The sequence below is a fragment of the Cyprinodon tularosa genome, unplaced genomic scaffold, assembly GCF_016077235.1.
Source record: "Cyprinodon tularosa strain WSP-4 unplaced genomic scaffold, ASM1607723v1 ctg94, whole genome shotgun sequence".
NCBI classification, from domain to species: Eukaryota; Metazoa; Chordata; class Actinopteri; order Cyprinodontiformes; family Cyprinodontidae; genus Cyprinodon; species Cyprinodon tularosa.
This window is the reverse complement of record NW_024039718.1, coordinates 808,524-828,334: the sequence shown is the minus strand read 5'-3', so window position 1 is coordinate 828,334 and position 19,811 is coordinate 808,524. Positions and strand designations below refer to the sequence as shown.

At 41.1% G+C, this 19,811-nt stretch overlaps 1 protein-coding gene across 3 annotated transcripts; it reads right to left on the bottom strand.

Annotated features, from left to right (window-relative positions):
* Positions 1-448: 448 nt before the first annotated feature.
* sec16a (SEC16 homolog A, endoplasmic reticulum export factor) lies at positions 449-19,256 on the bottom strand. 3 transcript variants are annotated; one of them, XM_038275031.1, is made up of 32 exons: positions 19,164-19,256; positions 15,101-17,405; positions 13,958-14,500; positions 13,676-13,827; positions 11,906-11,994; positions 11,699-11,813; positions 11,372-11,570; positions 11,097-11,277; positions 10,825-10,967; positions 10,560-10,621; positions 9,528-9,666; positions 9,198-9,440; positions 9,013-9,110; positions 8,849-8,930; positions 8,653-8,770; positions 8,440-8,551; positions 8,245-8,350; positions 7,981-8,121; positions 7,783-7,896; positions 7,371-7,572; positions 6,820-7,280; positions 6,609-6,653; positions 5,888-6,049; positions 5,726-5,800; positions 5,581-5,637; positions 5,385-5,505; positions 4,636-4,773; positions 4,227-4,309; positions 3,682-3,753; positions 3,271-3,330; positions 1,929-1,997; positions 449-1,829 (listed from the first exon to the last, which is right to left on the bottom strand). In XM_038275031.1, the coding sequence occupies exons 2-32, from the start codon at positions 17,333-17,335 to the stop codon at positions 1,761-1,763; spliced, it is 6,486 nt and encodes a 2,161-aa protein (XP_038130959.1). In that variant the 5' UTR covers positions 17,336-17,405; positions 19,164-19,256; the 3' UTR covers positions 449-1,760. The 3 variants fall into 3 exon arrangements, with proteins under 3 accessions (XP_038130959.1, XP_038130957.1, XP_038130958.1); XM_038275029.1 differs by having other exon boundaries at positions 13,958-17,405; XM_038275030.1 differs by lacking the exon at positions 3,271-3,330 and having other exon boundaries at positions 13,958-17,405.
* Positions 19,257-19,811: the final 555 nt, after the last annotated feature.

The following is a 19,811-nucleotide window of genomic DNA, read 5'->3' as shown; positions in this document are numbered from 1 at the left end:
TAGGAAAAAAGTCAGAATTCCGACTTTAATCTCAAAATTCCATCTTTCTCGGAATTCCGACTTTCGGAATTCAGACATTTTTCTTGGAATTCTGACTTTTTTCCTACATTAAACTGAAATAAAATGTAAAAATTTGTTAACTTTTTAAATTTTCTCAGTGGTCCTTATCCTCTTCCATAGGGATATTCAGGGACAAAACATGCCTTTATATTGAGATGGGTCAGAGGGCCATCTTCCAGCAAGACAATGACTCAAAGCATAATGCTAAAACAGCTTTATGGTGGATTAACAAAACATATTCACATATTTTAACCCTTTAAATGGTATAAAGCCTGACATGTTTTAAATAATTTGTATAAATTGGTAAATTCCTACATTACATTGGCCAATTTTACAGCTCACATTGGTAACCTTAGCCTTCCTTTTGCAGAAATAAAAGACGGCAAACTTGATTCAAAGTTAGTTTTTATATAGTAAATGACACCATTAGACATCTCTATCAAAGTGCTACAGAGCGCAAAAATAAATTTATTACCATTTGTTTCCATTATTTGTATTGATTTTTTCGTTGATTTCACAGTTGAAATTCCAGGACAATGGGAAACATCCTCGCCTCCAGCTTTTAGAAGCTCAAACTGACGTTGACGAAATAAACGAACAAGTAACATTTGAGACACCTGTCAGATTTAGGGTTTACATTTGTAAACTAAAATGACAACGTATTTAGGGTGTGGCTAGCTCACAGTTTATTTTTATGCAGAAGCAGCCAATACAAACCAATAGATTACGATTGTTGTAATTTCTTTAATCAATAATGCATCTGGTCAAAGACTATTTGGAAAAAAAATTAGTATTCTCTCACACACACACACACGCACTCACCTTTTGTCTACAGGTCATAAATACAATCGATCTGATATACAAATATTTGGATAGATTCATTTTCTGCAATATTTAAAATCCATCTTGAATTCCGGCTCTTGCTATTCCAACAATCGTCCCTCAATTTGAAGTGGACAGCTCCGAATTTGGAGAGGAAGTTGGACAAAAAGACCCCCTAGTTTAATAACTAATGGGGGAGGGACCGGGGTTCAATAAATACCTGAAAGAAGCAGCGACCAATCACTGCATACGTTTCTTCAGGGTTCTTTCAATGGACCTAAAGGAAATGTCTACACAGCAAGACAAACAAGCAAAATGATCACAAGATGCCACCTTCAACACAGATGCTGCTTTTAGAAATCTCCTGTATGAAATAAAAAAAAAAAAAGGTGCCAGTTGCTTCTTATCCTTCACACAACCACCCTGACATGGAGCTCGGACAAAAAAAACGAGTGTAAAATGGGACACTGGATGATCATGCTGCTTATAGTGTTACATCTGGCAGCTTTAGTTTAGTGAGGCATTTATTGTAGACTATTTATGCCAACATGATAGCACAGTTTGTTTAAGAATGTATTCATGATGCAAATCACTTTCTAACCCCCGTTTTGGTTTCAGGAATAAGCCCTTCATGGAAACTCTCATTTGTGACAAACACACCAGTGAAACCTACTGGGCTGATGGTTAAAAAAACAAAATGAAAAACTGGTTAAGCTGTTTGGACGAAAACCCACATAATGAGATCAAGCTTTTAAATGAAGGCAAGAGGAGGAGTTCTTTAAGACAGAGAGCAGTATGTCCGTGTGCTTCATTTACTTCCAGGTAGAATCACATTTTGTCCATTTAGTTCAGTTATTTAGTCTCTCTTGGATGTTCCTTTACTTCGAAACTGGATAGCGCTGGCTCAACCGACTAGACCGTGGTCCACCTCCTGATGGCGCACTTGTCTGGGGAAAAAAAATGAAATAACAAGACGGAAAAGAGAAAATGTGAACAAACAGATAATAAGTCATAAGTGACCATGTGTGCCGTTTTAAAAGCCTCACCTGTGCAAACTGAGCAGGGTTATAAAAAGTGACACCTCCGGTGGGTGCAGTACCCTGGGCAGGATGACTCTGTCCGGGAAGAAGCAGATAACAGTTTATTACTTTCATGTTGACAGAGAGAAAATCTAAAAGCTATGCCCAAATAAGGCAGGAAATGTAGAATGGATCTATATTGATGAAGCATTACACGCGCTGTTAGGGCTTGTTTTAGTAGCTGTGCAAGTTGGACGGCAGGGTTAGAACAACTCTAAAAGGACAAATGCAGTCTCCAGCACGATTCATCGTGTAACACCCTTTTGTCATACATTTTAGCACAGATATATAATTGAGAATTTTCTATAAGGTCACAAGTAATCAAACCCTTGCATTTTCTTTTTCACATTGCCACCACTAGCTGATGTATTTCGGTGGGGTTATAAGTGATAAAATAAAACACCAAACACAACTGTGAGGTAGCTTCTTTTTTTTTTTTTTTTTTTTTAAGATATTCTTCTATTTCTTTAGTGATCACATTACATGTTACAGTATTAAGGGGACCAAACAGGACATGAGCTCCATAGCTCCACTAAGACATGGCTGCCAAGCTTAACTGACCAGCCAGGTGGTGAAAGTTACTATACGGAAGCTACGGTGACACAAATGTGATTTAATTCATTCAGTCAGTCAATTTTTTTTTTCACCCATGACTACTTCTAACAGAAAAAAAAATATTTAGCGAGAAGAAAATGTGATGATATTCATGCAATAAAATAGTCCAGACTTTAATTTTAATCCAACAGTCTGCTGTAAAATTTGGATATAAATGCTCATAGATGCTTTCCAGCCAATCTGACTGAGCTGGAGCTTTTTCACCAGAAGAAGAGCTAAATGTGCAAAGCTGGGATAAATGGATATAGCACTTTTCTGATATTCATTTATATTTAATAACCCCTGCATCTTTTTCCTTCCTCAACACATTTATGTGCAAGTTTGTGCTGGACTATCACATGAACTGCTTATAAAATCAAATTGGACAAGCATGTGATTGCAATGCGACAAAATGCAAGAAGTTTAGATTAGAGAAAACTGGGTTGTTCTTTATGTCCAAGAAATTTTTTGACCGTGTAATAATTAACCATAAACCAGCCACTATTACAATTATTTCCTTTCTTTAGGGTTGTGTTTTCTTAACTCTGTACAGAGTCGTAACTGTCATTGCTGGAGACAGCAGGTGGAAACAACATGGGGACATTCTGGGAACGACGCGCAGCAAAGCACTGGATGGAAATGAATAATGTTGAGCTACTATAGGACAGACAGGAGGATATGGAGAGGGGATTATTTAAAGACAGACTAGTAGTACCTGGTTTAAATGCTGACTCACTTCACGTGATAAAGAACTCATTGAGCTAGAACGTGACAGCTAAAGAAAACAAGTAGGAAGGGAAGAAAGCAGACCAAAAAACCCATCACCCAATATTAATGATCAGTTCATGCATTTGATTAGATCAATTTTAACAACCAAGTTATGAGTGCAACTAATTAAATGTCCATTAAATAACTGCCTTTCTAGAACAAAATAACATGGATGGAATTATATCACAGAGAAATGTGGAATGGCATTCAGCATGAGACAGAGTTAAGGTTGACATGCATGCATCAAGTACTTCTCTTACAATAACTTAAAAGAAGCAAACTATTCATAATGACATTTGCAGTCAAGCCTTATGTCATTATGCAATAAAGCCAGAAAGCAGAGAAAGATGGATCTCACCTCGCCTGATTGCAAACCATCTGGAACAGGAGGTCCTTCTGGGGCTGGCGGTAACAGTGTTGGGTTAAACACCTACAGACGTCAAACAGCAAAATAAAAGATTAGGAATGAGTAAAGTCAGAGCTTTAATGAAAGGTCACAATATCCAACATGCTGAGTGACAGCCAGCAAAAGGTAAAGGGTTTTCCTTAAAACCTGCAAATCTAAATTATGAAAATATTCATATAATTAAACACAGAAAAAAATACCCCAAACTTTTCTAGAATATAATTACAGGGAACCAAATTGTGAGCCTATTTTTAAAGTTCACTATCTAATATAGACTAAAGATTTTTAAAGAGAATAAGCCTTAAATAAATACAAACAGGGAATTTAATTTAATTTTGACAATTGGACAATAAAATCTAGAAATACAATTATTTTCACCATACTCCCCTCTGATTTTTTCCAGATTTATCCATACCTGGAAAATCATTTCAAACAAATTTTATACTGTCCTGCCCTGAATATTCTGCAAACATTTATTAACCAAAAAGCACAGAGACCTGTGGAGCAGCGCTGCTGCTTGGTGAATTCTGCTCTTGATTTCCACCTTCACTGCCTTCCAGGGGTTGTTGGTCATTAGGCGCTTCACATGCAAAGAAAATATTTGATCAAATTTTGCCCATGGTATTCTGCTTTGTTTTCCAAAACTAAACAAAAACTGCATAAGCATTAAACTAACTTTAACAAAATAACTTAAAAGAAGAGCTTCCTCTTGTTGCCTTGTATAGTGGCAACAAAAAGCTTTCAGATGCTACATATCCTATGAATGTATCTAGTTCTAAAGAAGTTATAAGTATTAAGCATCTTACAATGCTGAAATGTAAAGCAGCAAAGCAAAAGATATTCACTCATCTCAGGGTTTTTTATTCTAAGTTCTTCTTTAGCTCATTGTTGCATCATAACACACACCTGAACTAGGCACAAACAGGTTAGCAGGCATGGGCATTGGAGCCAAAGGAGCGAATAGGTCCACTGGAGCTGGGGCCGCTCCACTCGGTTTAGATGTTCTGCTCGGGTTCAGAACATCCACATATCTGCTTTTGGTGCCTGAGGAGACAAGACACACATGTAGGATCCACAATATTATCAAATTTCCATAGGATATCTGCACTGAAAAGGCTTACAGTAGCAGTCAAATGTTCCACCTGTGGCCAAATTGGATATTTTAGCCATGAATGGATCATTTAAGTTTGTATAAGAGGTCAATAGTAATAAATAAGCTATAGGTATGCTATCTTTTAATGTTTAATAACTTTGGGCTATTATATCTGGGGTAAAACTAACATTTCAGCTCAACTGTAGAAGAAACTAGATATGAACCTCCTCTAATTATGTCCACCTGAATCAAACTTGAAATTGTGAGGAGGACCAATGTTGAAGATCATCAGGAACAATCAACTATACTAAAGATCAACCTTTAGTTAAAGTACACACCGCTGAATCAGCAAACACCACCAAGAAGTTCCAGCTCTGAGCTAGACTGAAAATCTGGGGAATAAATCCCAATTCTTGTTTTTAAATACTGTTGAAGACGTTCTTTAAGCTATCTGCCTTCCAACAAAATAGAACGTATTGTTCAAACACATCATTTAAAGATCCATGATTAACAGAACCTCACTGCAGATCATGAGGGTAGGTAAACCTTACATGCTTCTTACCTGCTTTCCTGGAAAACATATTGACGGCAGAACCAGTACCTGGAGGGGCAGGGGGCCCTCCAGGACCAGGCATTTGAGGCATCTTGGGAAAACCAGTGGGAGGTGGAGGAGGGGGCTTACTCTAAGAATTGAAAACAAAACCTATTAGAAATAGGCTTATTTAAGATGCATATTCAAATATTTTAAATTTACCGACCTCTTCTTCAGGTTCATTTAAGTCAACCCATCTATTTTTCTTCTCATCCCAAACAATCTGACAGATAAACACATTGGTCAATTATAATACATTAGAACATCTATCAGTAAGGTGGAAGGCAATAAGGGAAGTTCATAAAACTCACAGAAGGATTTTTGTCATCTGGCAAATGAGCCTCATTTTTCCTCTTCCCAAAGGGCCAAAACGACCAGCCTTTATTCTGCATGCCAGGAAAGAAACAGCCACATTAAACAGAGTATGGCTTTTGTCTGCAGCTTTGAAAATGCTATATGTGAAAGAAGTGAACCTTTTCTGGAGAATCTTTCTTGGCTTTCTTGGGCTCTTCTTTACGCGGCTGTTCGGGGATAGAGGGCGGCGGTGGAGAGGCCTGTTTCACAGCAGAGTTGCTCCGCTCTCTTCCGGAGTGAGTTGATGACTCAGAGGCTCTGCGAGAGCTGCGTCCTGATGGCTGATGACAAACAAATTCACTTTTATTATCTCAACCAAAAGGTGTACCTGGTATACCTTAGCAACTATAGACTACCTTACCAACGTTTAAGGAATTAAATATCACAACTTAAAACTAAATACACTTCTCATTCATCTTTTTTTGTTTTTTCACGCATGCCTCACATTGCTCGTAAAGAGTTAAGCTAACGTTAAAGCCTAAAGACATTTCAAGCTATACACTTTTTCATGCCCAGTCTTCCAGAGACTATTTCTGAAATCTGTGACAAATTTTTATTAGTCAGAACGATACTCAACAACATATATGAGAACCACTGACCCATATATATAAATGATTAAAGGGTTACAATGTTTCTATCCGATTTTTAATGTAGGCTGATTAAATTTTTTTTTTTTCTTATCAGACTGGATTTGGATGTCAATCTCAGTATCAGATGCTTATTACTGACTTAAACTCCCTAAATTTAAGTCAGTAATATTTGTCTTGATTTAATGTTCTTCTTAAAAGCCTTGGTGCGCTATGTATGCTTTAAAAATGTTGCCAGGTTACATCAACATACCAAATGCATTGAAGACTGTGAAGTTGTCCTTGATCTTCTCGAGCCCTGTGGCACCAAACAGAAAAGGTTATGCACTTCCTGTGTGAACCCCAGTTTGCCAATACTGGTGTTCCAGATTGGCAACATTTTGAAATGGGGTCTGAGTTAAAATAATATGTAAGTAAAATAAGATGTGCTAGGCTGATAGAAATACAGGCTGTTCCATACTGACCATATTTGCCATGTGGTCATATAAGTCCATCTGAGGAGTGAAGGAGCTCCGGGGTGGGGAGGACGACATTATATGTGACGGATGCATCTCTGGGTGGGACAGGGGTGGCTGCTCCATGGGGGCCATGTGTCCAGGAGAGGGGGGCATGTGCTGGGGCATCTGAAAAGGTGGGTGGGTCATTTGGACAGGTGAATGTGACACCTGTGATGTAGGCATGTGAGGGGACATTTGGCCCTCTTGTGGAGGAGGACCATGTTGCTGGTGAGCTCCAGGATAAGCATTTGGTTGCTCATGTTGAGGCTGGAAGGGAGGGTGGGCAAGGCCAGGATCCTGTGGATGAAATCCAGGCATGGGGATTTGGCCTGGCGGCCCACTAGGGGGTACAGGGTAGAACTGGGGAACGTCACTGGAGGATGAGAGCTGAGGCGGAGCCATCCCGTCTTGGAGAATAGAAGCAGGAGCTAAAGGGAGTGAAAATGATTCAATCATATGTCAAAAATCAGAGGGACTCATACAGCAGAGAGCAAAAGTTTAAACACATTCACACACACCTGGAGGCATCAACTGCACTCCCTGTGGAGGGGGCCCAGGCACTAATGAGCTCATGAGTGGGTTTTCAGGGGCTTGACCATCCACTTCCAGTGGCATGTTGTAAGGTTCAGGGGGACTCTGGTGATCCAAGTCTGAACTTTCACTGCTGCAGTCAAACTGTGCTGGAGTACTTCTGTCCACATTATATGTAATCACTCCGGTCTTCACAAGAGAGAAGAAAACATCAAACATTTTGCCTAAATGAAACTTACAGCATATGTTTGAATAAATGTAAACAAAAGTAACACTTTAACAATTTTCAATTAAATGTATGATTTAATATTAGTCAACTGAATGTCTAGAATGTCCACCATTACTGGCTAAGATCAACAAAGTAATCAAAGGTGAAGGAGAATCTCTTCCTTTCCTCACCTTGATCTGTCCATCCAGCTGTTTGAGGTGGATCAGCCACTCAGGCTCAATGAACAGCTCCTGCTCAGGTCTTTCCTTAAGTTGTGGATCAAAGAACCGCAGCTTTTCTGACATCTTAAAGCAAGAATATCAAAAATGTCATGTATCAGAATAAAATACGACAAAGACTGTAAAAGTAAACAAGAATCGACTACACACCTGTATAATCTGGCTGATGAACACAGGGGAGTAGTAAGAGGGATGCATGAGGACCGTCTTTGAGATCACTTCACAGTAATGAAAAGCTTGGGCACACAGGCCTGCCTCAGCCAGTCGGCATGCATAGATCAATTTAAACACCTGCAGGAAGACAGAAAGAGCATAGTCCTTATAATATAGTTGGATATAACATTAGAACTACAACAAAAGGTGTGAAACTAAATACTAAATGCTAGAATGACCAAATAAAGTTAAAACTCTCACCTGGAAGTTGGGCAGTGAACAATGCTGGGAGCCCAGAGACTGAGCATACTCATAGGCCTCAGTTCTTTGGATGGCTTCATTGGTGGCAAATTGATTAAAGGGCAAACTGAAGAACAGACAGATAGTTACAGCTTATTATCCGGGGAAAAAATAAAAAAAAAGATCTCTGGAAGACTGTGTGCATTTTGGGCTAACCTGTGGTTGGAGCCAATCAAGACCAACTTGGTGCTTTTCTTGGTGTAAACTCCCAGGCCAACTTGGGCCATCAGGTAGCAGAAATGAGCAGCATCAGTTAGACCCTTAGAAGCTGGACCAAGCAGGAAAAGAAAAAAAATGTTAAGAGGCTACCTGCTTCAAATTAACTTTAAATTACTTCTACTTGATGGTAGCTTTAAAAAATAACCCTACCAAGAGTGTCTCCCATAGTGGTGATAGTGCGGGTGTCCAGGTCCATATTGTGTGTGAGGTTTGAGAGCACCATGGCCAGATGAGGGCGCCAGTCACCCCACCTCTCCTCTCCACAGCACTGTATACAGAAAAAAATTATATATCAACTATTCTTAAGAATAGCAATAAAAAAAAAAGTGATGGATTGAGGACGTACAGTTGCTGAAGCAGGCATTCTTCCTGACATCAGTTGGTACATAGTCTGAAGAGGGTCGTTCATTGGCAAACTATTAGCAAACCTAATCAAGAAGAAAACAGTTTTACTAATGAGAGGAAAAACCAAAAACTCCATTTAAAAATGTAAAACCACAGGTGCTTCACCTCGTCATGACACGTGCGTGTGTCCTGTTGTCCATCTTACTAGCCAACAGCAGAGCGTGACCCCAAAGGCCTCCCTTCATGGCTGCTTCCAGGGCATCCTGTACGCATAGACAATAAAAAAATGTGTCAGATCCATTTAATTCTAAACAATTACATGCCATACAGCTGATCATTTTGTTTCATACCTTTTTGCGTCCAAACAGAAGCAGCTCCCTGAAGCGTTCTGTTTCCTTGCCAATATTTTCCGGGACGATCATGAAAGTGTCGGACAGGAGGGACAACGGCCCAGCTCCAGGCTCCTCTTCAGCTCGCGCAAGAGGTTCGTTGTTAAAATCGATCAAGTTGGCTTCACTGGGACTCTTGCCAGGCAGCCAGACAGAGCGATGTTCCTTCAGCAAAAGGTCAGCGATGTCTGTGCCGACCACAGTCTGAGAAGATGCAAAACGATATTAAAGTCCAAATTCTAATCAAATGCTGAGTATTTTTGATAGTTTTATAATTGCACGCTGACTCACTCCATTCTGTCTACAAAGCAACATGATGAAGTCCCAGAGCAGGCGAGCAGAGTCTCTGTCCAGGAGGTTGTTGTCACGAGAACATTCCATTGCTTTGTTCTGGGAGAATTTGATGACATCAACCTTGTGGGTCTCCTCCCTGATGGCAGAGCACAAGATGTTAGGATGTAATGCATTTCAGTAACAAAGAAAGAAACAAATAGAATTTTTTTTTCCCATTTGTACAACAAATGTCTGGGTTTTTTTTCATAAAGATTGTTATAGTTATACATAAGCCCCATTTACACGTGCAGAGATCAGTCTGAGCACGGTAATCCAGAGAACTATTGAGTGTAAATGGCACCGGACCGTGCCGAACCACAACTGAACCACGTTAAACCTGTACTAGTTCATCAGTAGGGCTTGCCGTAGCTCAGTTCAGGCACAGTTTTTAGATAACAAAGAGTGCATGAGCAGACCACGTCATCTCCTTACAGTCAGCCTCCATAATCATGACATTTCATACATTCATAAAAATACAAGCTTCCCTACGGCGCCACATGATTTCCAGTAATGATTCTGCTTAGCAGTGTGATGAACCTAAACATCTGTCATTTTTTCGTACATCTGTAAGCCTTGATCAGACTATCGTTTATCGTATCCACTTCCCAAAAGCCAACTGTAAAGTAAATTCCCCAAAGGCTGCCTTCTTCGCCCGACTCTCAGCAAACCACAAAAAAAAAAAAATCACAATTATAACCAAACTTCCTTAATATTACGGATGCTACCATTTTGATTTGCTTGTTTACCTCTGGAGAGCAGTATTACCGTAGATTGTCACTAGGAGGCGAGGAACGGTGCTAGAGTGATGTGTAAATGGTCATAAGGAACCAAGCTCGGCATGGTTAACTGATCCAAGCTCGGTCCGAACTCTGACAGGGGCTATTATCTCAGATTCTCATCAATGGGAGCTTTTTAATTTAGTTATATCTTAATGAGTTTAGTTTCACCAAGAACTATTAGAGAAGGGGAAAAATCAAACTCTAGACTTACTTAATCAGAGGTCCAGGGAACCCACGCAGTTCAGCCTGATCAGAGGTGTCCTGCAGCATGGTCTAACAGTAGAGGAACACAAGAAAACCATGAATGTTCTAGAAACATAACGTGCTTTCTGAAAAACTATTGAAACCCAAAGTTGCCTCTGAATATAATGAAAAATAATATATTAAAAGTCTTACTGCTTAAAAACCTTAATAAACAAATACTACCACTTAACAGATTTTTGCAGAAAGGATTAGGTATTTCAATTTTAATGTACCTCCATGTTGTGGATCTCCACCAGAGCTGGCTGCCCGGCTGAGGGGAGATTAGGCAGGACTTGGATCAGATGACCACCAGGTCCAAAGCGAGCACAACGGTGGGGCATGGTATACTTCTCTGGAGTTGCAGGACGAGGAGGAGCTGGAAGGGAAATAATACTTATAGTATCAGTACCCAAGTAAGCTAAGATAAAGAAACACATTTCTACTAGTGCTTAAAACAGTCCTTAGAAAAGAAATTTGCACCAAAGCTGAGGGTGTGTGCTCTTACGTTGCTCTGGGGCAATCCAGGTACTGTCTGCAGTGTATTCTGAGGGATACATGTACTGGCTGTAGTTCTGAGAGGCATCCGCTTGATTTGGGTAGTGCGCATGAGAGTAGTCAACAGGCAGAGTGGATTGGGTTGCATCATAAACTGTAGACAAGTCAGGCTGGCTCCTGTACACCTGGCTCTGCAAAGTTGAGAACAAAACTGGAGTTAGACAATGAATAGTAAAAACATATATATATATTTTTTTTTTACACTTAAACAGTTAAAGATCTTACCTGCTGTGACCGTGAGCTGAAGCTGCTTCGTCTGCTGTGATGACTAGTAGAGCTGTGCACGCTGTGTGCCGACTGCTCACTGTGCACGCTGCGCCGGTCAAAGTCATCCCCATAAGCCTCTCTTCCTCGCATGTTGTCCTCATCAAAGCTGGGATCATACCCAGGGTAGTACTGCCACTGGTCATCATAGCCATCTTTCCTGTGAACGAGCCAACGGCACTTATTAAAACAAAAGGCGTCAATAGAGAGGACACCTCATAGCAGCACCCACAGCTATGCTGCTTTAGACATGATTAACGTCTACAAAGCTTTTTTTATGAAGCATACCTGGCAGGATACTGCTGGTTATAATAGCCATTTTTGTAGGATTCATTGTAATAAGACCAATAGGATTGATCGTAGTATCCCGCGTATCGTTGGTCATACTGTCCGTATCTGTACCCTTAAAATAAAGGTAGAAAGTAAATTAAATTGGTTTAATTTCTTTAATAAATATAAAATCAATATTGTATTAGCAAATAGTTTAGCATATACCTCTATAATCATAGTGTTTGGGGTAATCTGCATAATATTCACTGTAGGTGCTTCGGTTTGCCCGTTGGTAATCTTCAGGATAGCCTTGCCTAATGGGAAAAAACACAAGGTAACATTTCACACAAACCCAACCTTCTACAACATATACAGATTAAACCCAATGTGCATTAAAACGTATTTGTGCGTATGGCCCAACATTCAGACTAATTCTAACAGATGCCCATTTCTGACTCAAACTATGCCCAAACTCCAAAAGGTAACAGAGTGTACTGGAATCATTAATATTGCACTTTGATTTCCCAATAATGTGCAGAACCTCTCAGAAGTACTTATTTAGAAAAGTCAAAGGTAAATTGCTGATCACAGAGACTAAAGATTAAAAATGATCTAACTGAATATAAAAGGGGAATCTTCATACTTTCTTCTTCTATTTATTTCATAAATTATATTCATCTAAATTAAGAAACATTTGTTCAACTATTTTTCAAAAATAATTTTAAATTCCAATAAAGGGCTCCGTCACAAAAGCTGGATATGTTGAAAGTTGTAAACATACATAAGGAAAGCGCTGTGAAAACATGAACCCTGCGCCATTCAGACTCATCGACTCACCCTAAACACTTGCAGGCAGGTGAACACATGGATTACCACCTGCAGGCAGAGAGCTACTTTTACAGCAGGGGTGAAGAGAGCAGGTTAGGAGGGATTCCCAGTCGGCTGAGCTGTGAAAACTAAGAGCGTTTTTTTGTTTGTCTTTGTATCCAATAAAACCTTTCCATTGCTGCACCAGCGTGTATCGCTAACATTGCGTCCAACAACAGGATTGAAAGAAAAAACAATGGGCTTAATTGGCCAAGAGACATAAAAAAAAAAGACAGAAGGTATAGGTATAGAGTAATAATTATATATATATTTATATACCTTCGGGTTGTTTTTGGCCAATAGACATTTACAGAAACAAAGTGGCCGAAACTTGTGCTGATGCGACAAACAGCACAGCCAAAATGCAGAAACGTTGTCAAACGCATGCTGTAAAGCAAGAGAGCCCAGGTAGTGCAGCAGATTTGATGGGAGTTCAGCGCGCAGCAGATTGATTTTGAATGAAGGGGTGTTTATACGCTACATGTTGGTCTCACAGCACTCTCAGAAAATGCAGAAAATGCAATAGAAATCCAAATAACTCTATCACCATTCTGAATATGAGAAGAATGCGACACTGAAAAGGAAGCAGACACTAAACATGCCCACTCCGTATGTGGCGGACGTGTTTGAAAACAGAAAAAGTTCCCCGGTTATTCTGCTAAGGTAAAGGGCGTAACAAAAAACATCAGCAGTAAATAAATATTTTGGTACTTCTGTGTCTGTTTTTTTAGTAGATATCGTAGCCAAAATGCTGTGATTTCATTATTTAACAGGATAACTTCTTTCTGTGTTTCGCCTTTGTTTGCTAATTTGTCGTTTTTAGCCAAGAATGTTCATCTCAGTGCATCCCTAACTATAATACAATTATCAGTACTCTCCGGACATTACCTTCATAACAGTTGACTGCCATGCTGCATTTGTATGCAACTCAAATATCAAATTGGAATACAAAAAAAAAAAAAAAACAGGCCTTTAGGAATAGCTGAATGTTGATACAATACTTAGGACCAAGTTTCCAAAAACAAACAAACATTAAAAATAAAACTTTTCTCAAAGGATTATAGATCGTTGTGGCGAAGGACAGTGTAAATATATAATCTTTGCAATAAGACTAGCCGTTTTACTAACCTGGATGAGGGCCTGTCGGAGTACTGACTGGCCCTAGAACTGGGTCGGTCAGATTGTGGCTCTCTGTATTGGTAGTTTGGATCACGGTAACCTGGGTTCTGTGGGTCGTATCTGCCATACCAAGGATCGGCTCTTCCCCGGTAGGTAGTATCCTGAGCAGAAAGCAGAAAACAGCTGATAAATTAAGGAGCTCCACATGGCTACAAATGCGCAAACATGTTAGTTGGTCAGAGGCTATAGTAGAGCTTCTAAGTGTAGGATGAAAATGGCTGCAACACTTACTTGATAATATGGCTGCACTCTAGGATCTCCAGCTGGAGGTGGATAATGGCCAGGAGGATACTGCCCTCTGCTGTCTGGGTACTCGCCATAATTTCCATAGTAACCACTATAGGCCTGTCCTGCTACAGGAGGAGGTGGATGCACATAGCCTTGATGGCTCCCTGCAGAGGAAGGAGGTCGTGGTGCCTCAGCTGGAGCTGGCTGAGAAACCCCTGGAGGTAGTGGTCCCTGTGGAACTGGTGGATATGCTGCAGAAGCAGCAGGAGGAGGAGCAGGAGTGTTTCCTGCAGCAGGATCTTGTACCAAAGTTGAATATTGACCATGAGAAGGTTGGGTTCCACTAACAGGAACAGGAGGGGCATCCCTCTGTCCCTGCATTGCAACCTGAGAATCAGATGTTTTCGGAGGTTCATTTTGCATCAGCTGAGTGTTAGCTGCAGCTTGAGTGGGTGCTGTTGATGCCTGTGAGCTGGATGAAGGAACTGTTGTCTGGACAGAGGCATTCCCTACATCTCGTACCCCTTGTTGAGCATCTTTGGTGACCTGCAGGTAAAACCCATTACTAGACTGTGATGCTTCATGCAGAGAAGACGGCTGGCCATATGCATGGCTCTGGGCGTATGATTGGTGCATAGAAAAATCAAGCAGTTCGTAGTTTAATGTTGAATTATGATTAGAGACAGAAGTAGTCGCAAGAGAAGTAGGTTGTGAATTAACACTAGAATGGCTTTCCGCCCCCAATGATTGGCCCCGTGAAAGAGGAGGATGGACTTGTTGAGAGAGTGGTGGAGTTGGGATTTCTGATGTTGCTCCGGCTGATTTATTACGAGTCAGATTGAGTGGGGCCTGACTGGGAGCAGAGGAACAGAAAGGCCCGGACCCAGAAGGAAGGAGAGGATTTTGTTTAGGTGGGGCTGAAGATTGGGAGGCATTAGCACCTAGCCCCTGGGTGAGAGATCTTTCGGCAGGAGTCACATCTCCATGATTAGACTGAGCTGATGATTGGGTAGGAATACTGGGAGGAATTACACTGTAATTGGATACAGGCGGGGCAATTAAAACAGGTTGGTGGGGTGAGCCAGAGACAAGCAGAGATGCATAACCTAGGCTGCTTTGAGAGTCAGCTGGCTCTGCATCACTCACCTTTGGTGGGTTTTCTAGGTTCTCTGAGTGCTGCTGACTGGCTGTGTGAACTCTCTGAGAGGGCTGCAGGTCCAGTGGACTATCTTCTGGTGGTTGGATAACATCAGCACTGGGTTCTCTTAAAGGGGCCAACACCGTCGGTGCTGCAGGAGCAAGGAGGATGTTAGCACCCAAGCTTGCAGGATCGTTCTGAGCCCACAGAGTAGTGGCCGGACTCTCACAGGGCCGTGTGGCCCCAAAAGCACGAGAGGAAGGTCGAGAATAAGAATGCACCACTGGGTGTGTTTGATTAGGTAACCCATCTGCAGGAGCAGAGGCTGCAGCTTGTCCTGACCCAAAAATGTTTTCCATATTGTCTGGTGGCTGTTCCAAGTTACCAGATGTACAATCAGCACCTCCTTCAGCGACCATTTTAGCTCGGTCAACTTCCACAGGACGTACTCCAACTCCGTGCGAGCGAACAGGTTCAAATGAGCTATTTGCACTTGCTTGGAAAATACCCGTTGGTTTCGGGGGGCTGGGTGTTGGGTGCCACATATGCTCTACCGAACCCTGGTGGATGCCCACCTCACCACCTGGAGATGTATCAATCTGTTCGAAGTAGCCTCCAGCAGCGGCAGCAGCCGGAGGAGCGCTGGGATTATCGACGAGACGCGGGCTTTCCTGCTGAATAAAAGTTCCTTCGACTCCCTGGTGCCGACGAGGGCCAGTTCCACTTCCATGGCTTAAATTGCTGTAGTTGGATGACACACTCGCGGATCTCATTGGTCTTGGAATAGAATCTGGAGTTTCCAGATTGGGTCCTGTTTCAAACTGTTCTACTGCGTTAGGTGCAGCAGTAGCACTGCTGCTGGATTCATTGGGCAGAACTTCCTGGTTTGGAACACACTCCAAATTCTCAACATGGTCAAAGTCACTCTCTGGAGGCTTCTGGTTGTGTCCCTGTGAAGGATGACTGCTTTCATTCATGTATGGAAGGCATGAATGATCCAGAACAGAAACTCCTTGGTAATCCACAGAGAGATCTGGATGACTGCTCTGGGCCGGTGGGTTACTGTTAGGCTGAAATGATGTGGCAACACCGTTTAACGCCTTATTTCTTTCATCAGCAAGCGTTTCTTCATTTTCCACATCACTGCCTTTGAAAAACATTGAGATTGTACCCGAGTCCTGAGCGTATGCATCAGAGGAAGGGGCAGAACTCGGCCCGGGTTGGCTGGCAGGCCTGTACCCAGTGTTGGAAACATGAGGGGATCCAGAGAAGTCTGTAGGGGGCGGAGGATGGCTTGAGCCAGTACCCATTTGGTGGTAGCCTGAGTCCTGTGCAGGTTGGTTGAACCATAAATCATGGGGCGCAGAACTCTGACTGAAATAACTCTGGGTTTGAAAATTTAAATTATGCTGCGGAGGTCCATTTGGGTCAGGCAACAGAGAGCTGGCAGCTGGTCCAGGGTTCTGAAGTGGAATAGGAGGGGCTTGACTCTGGGGATTTCCGGGATGAGCTAAAGGGGTAGGGGCATTGTGGTGGGGTGATTGGCTGTGGGTGGGGTACATCTGGGTCTGTGGTGGTATATTAGAGGGTCGTGCTGGTGGATCAGTAGTTGGTTGGAAATAGTTCTGAACTGAGGGAGGGCGGCTAGAGTGATCAGGAACCCACTGAGAAGACGAAGATGTTAGAGGGAGAGGTTGAAAAGGTAAAGAATGACCAAGATGTTGGGCCTGAAAGTCCTGGTTAAAAAGTGTGTTACTAGGTGCTGGTACCGTATGGGATGCATCTGTAGGCATAGATGATGTTGGATCTCTTGAATTGAAATAATCCTGTTCGCTGTTAGCCGACGAATAGCCTGTGGGACTTGGCGATGGGAAACCACCAGGAGATGCTGCACTCTGAGGGGTGAAGAGAGTCACCCCTGGTAGAGAGGGTGGGGGTGGACCAGCTCCTGCAGCTCCAACGTTTTCCAGCATTTGCGGTTGTGGAGGGAGTCCAGAGCCAAGCTGAGAGTACATGACGTTAGGTGGAGTTTGCATTTGTGGAGGGTTGCTGTTAGGTATTGTAGGAAGACCTCCTGCCGCCATGGGGGGTTGAGCTCTGCCAAAAGCAAAAGGGTCTGTAATGGGCTGAGCAGGAGGAGGCCTGGTAGCTGTCGCTGACGTTGCCTGCTTTTGAGGCCTTATCCTGCCTGACCTACTAGGGGCAGAGACGCCAGGCACGCCACCCCGAGGAGCTGGCTGCATGTCTGCAGAGCAAGTCCAAGGACCAGATCACTTTGAGAGATGTTACTGAAGAAACCAAAGTCAGGCGTAGCTGAAAGGAGAAAAAGAAGGTGGGAGTGGTTAATGAAAGCTGCACAGGTTCCATTTATGGGACATCACCACACCTTTATTTGTGTAGAAAATACAACGTGGCAGCTTCTGCATCAGAAAGTGTTTTAACTATTTATATGTCCAGTCGGTATTTCCCTTTTCACATATTTGTAAAATGCAATTGATATTTAAAAGGGAAAAGTTATATTTAATTATGCTTTTCAGTTTCCTTAAATTTTAAAACAAATATGAAAAAGATGCTTCCATCTTACAATGGCAAGTAAAAATTATGTTATTACTTATAGACCTCTAGAGTACGTATTTTGGAATTGGTGTTGCTTATTAAAGCACAAACACAAACATGCATATAATGATGATTGAAAACACAGCTGGTCAGCCACATATTAATTTCCTTAAACACAATTTCACAAATTAAGCTTTGATGAGTGAACTGAAGAAAAAATACTTTAGCGTAAGTAAATCACAGTCAACAATGCAATCTCTAGGGTTATAAGAACATAGCAGTTTGAAAGGCCCAAAATATAAAACGAGGGAGAAAAACTTTTGAAAGATTTTAATAAATAATAAAATTAAGGTCTCAGTCATCTGAAATAAGTGCATGAGGATGCTTCCTTTGGGAGGGTTGATTTTATAATTAAAAACTGGCATCAGATTAGCAAAACACAAAGGAACACTTTCTTTGTGTTATAAATTATAAAATAAAGATAAAAATCGAAACAATGATTGATTCATTTAAATAAATCAGCATTCATTTCAGAGGGCCATATGCCATTATTATCTTTAAATGAAACCATAAACTTTAAATCACCTCTTCCGAGTCACCAGATATGCAAAATAAAAACAATTGCTTAACCTCTTGGGGCTTTTTTTAAGGTAAAAAGAACTAACAAAACTAACTAACAAAATCTATATTATCTTACGGTCAAATCAAATACAATGCAAGAATGCATTATCTTAAGAGGTTTGACTTGTGTTTTTGTGCAGCTGTCAGATGGGAAGCTCATGCGATTTGGATGAAATTGCAATGCTAGGGAAGCGGATCAATAACAGTCACAGCTCACACGGATGGTAAAGAAGCTCAGTCAGCCAGGAGAGTGACCCAAGATCTTTTAAGCGATCAGATTACTTTTTTTTCCACTAACAACCCGGTATGCTAACGATAGCTATGTCGAGATTTAAAGTTACAAACAGCCCAAAAGTTAGCGATAAACCTGCAACTTGTCACCAATATATAGAATCAGCTGTTACATAACCGAGGCTAGCTCTCCTTATTCAGACCAGACATTAAATGACCGTTAAAAATGTAAGCCGTCTTGATCGAAGGGTCCAGAAAGGGTGCTTTGGCTCAACAGCTAGCATGGAAGCTACATATCCCCAACGGAACACATAGAAAATACTATTGCAAATGAGCTAAAATCATACAAAACCTATTAGGGAGATGGACGGGATGTTGACTTAACAGGAAGTCTTTCTTGACAGGAAAACACACGGCTAAGTTACGTGTCCCTGAGCGATCTCCGAGGGCAATTTAACAGGTTCACTGCCTGGTCAGCTAGCCTTAGCACCGCCGCTTAGTTAGCACCGCCAGCTAACTAGCCTGTGCTAACTATAGGTTAACAGTGAGACTCCTCTTCATGACAACACTTTAAAACTTTGATAATACCACTTGGCTAACTTTGTTGTGTGGTTAATCTAAAAATGATGTCAAAAACATAAATTAATCAAAACAGATTCTTACAAATATGCAGGACTGTAAGTCTCACACAGGGCCGCCATCTTCAGTGAACACATTCTACTAGGCTACGTGTACAAGCTCCGTCACGGCCCAAACAAAAGTTACGTCCAAAAATGGGCGGGGCTTGTCAGGCTCTTGCATTGGTAACAAATCGAACACTGAAGGGTTACTCATTACATAAAATGATTTTTCAAACACACACCCTCCTTTATAACTTTGAAATAAATATAACTTGAAATTAGTAGATCTTAAAACTACGGAAGACGACTAAGGCCACTGAAAAAAGTTAACTGATTTTTAAATTGTATTTCAGTTTAACGAAAAAAAAAAAAAAAAAAAAAAAAAATCAGAATTCTGACTTTAATCCCAGAATCAGAATTCTGTGAAAAAATAAGAATTCTGAGATTACAGTCAGAAATCAGAGAAAAAAATTAAGAATCCTAAGATTAAAGTCAGAAATCTGAGAAAAAAAAAATCTGAATTCTGACTTTAATCTTAGAATCACAAGTCTGAGAAAAAAGTCAGAATTCTGACTTTTTTCCCAATATTAAACTGAAATAAAATTTAAAAATCAGTTAACTTTTTTTTTTTTCCTCAGTGGCCCTAATCCTCTTCCGTATAAAACATATTTGGAATACAGCTAAAAAAACT

What these genes read in the sequence shown, in the direction of transcription:
- sec16a (XM_038275029.1), bottom strand. Translation starts at nt 17,335, where the DNA reads ATGCAGCCAGCTCCTCGGGGTGGCGTGCCTGGCGTCTCTGCCCCTAGT. An exon ending in TGCTTTGTAGACAGAATGGA is followed by an intron (nt 9,441 to 9,527) that starts GTGAGTCAGCGT and finishes GCATCTTCTCAG; the next exon opens with ACTGTGGTCGGCACAGACAT. An exon ending in TTCTGTTTGGACGCAAAAAG is followed by an intron (nt 9,111 to 9,197) that starts GTATGAAACAAA and finishes CTATGCGTACAG; the next exon opens with GATGCCCTGGAAGCAGCCAT.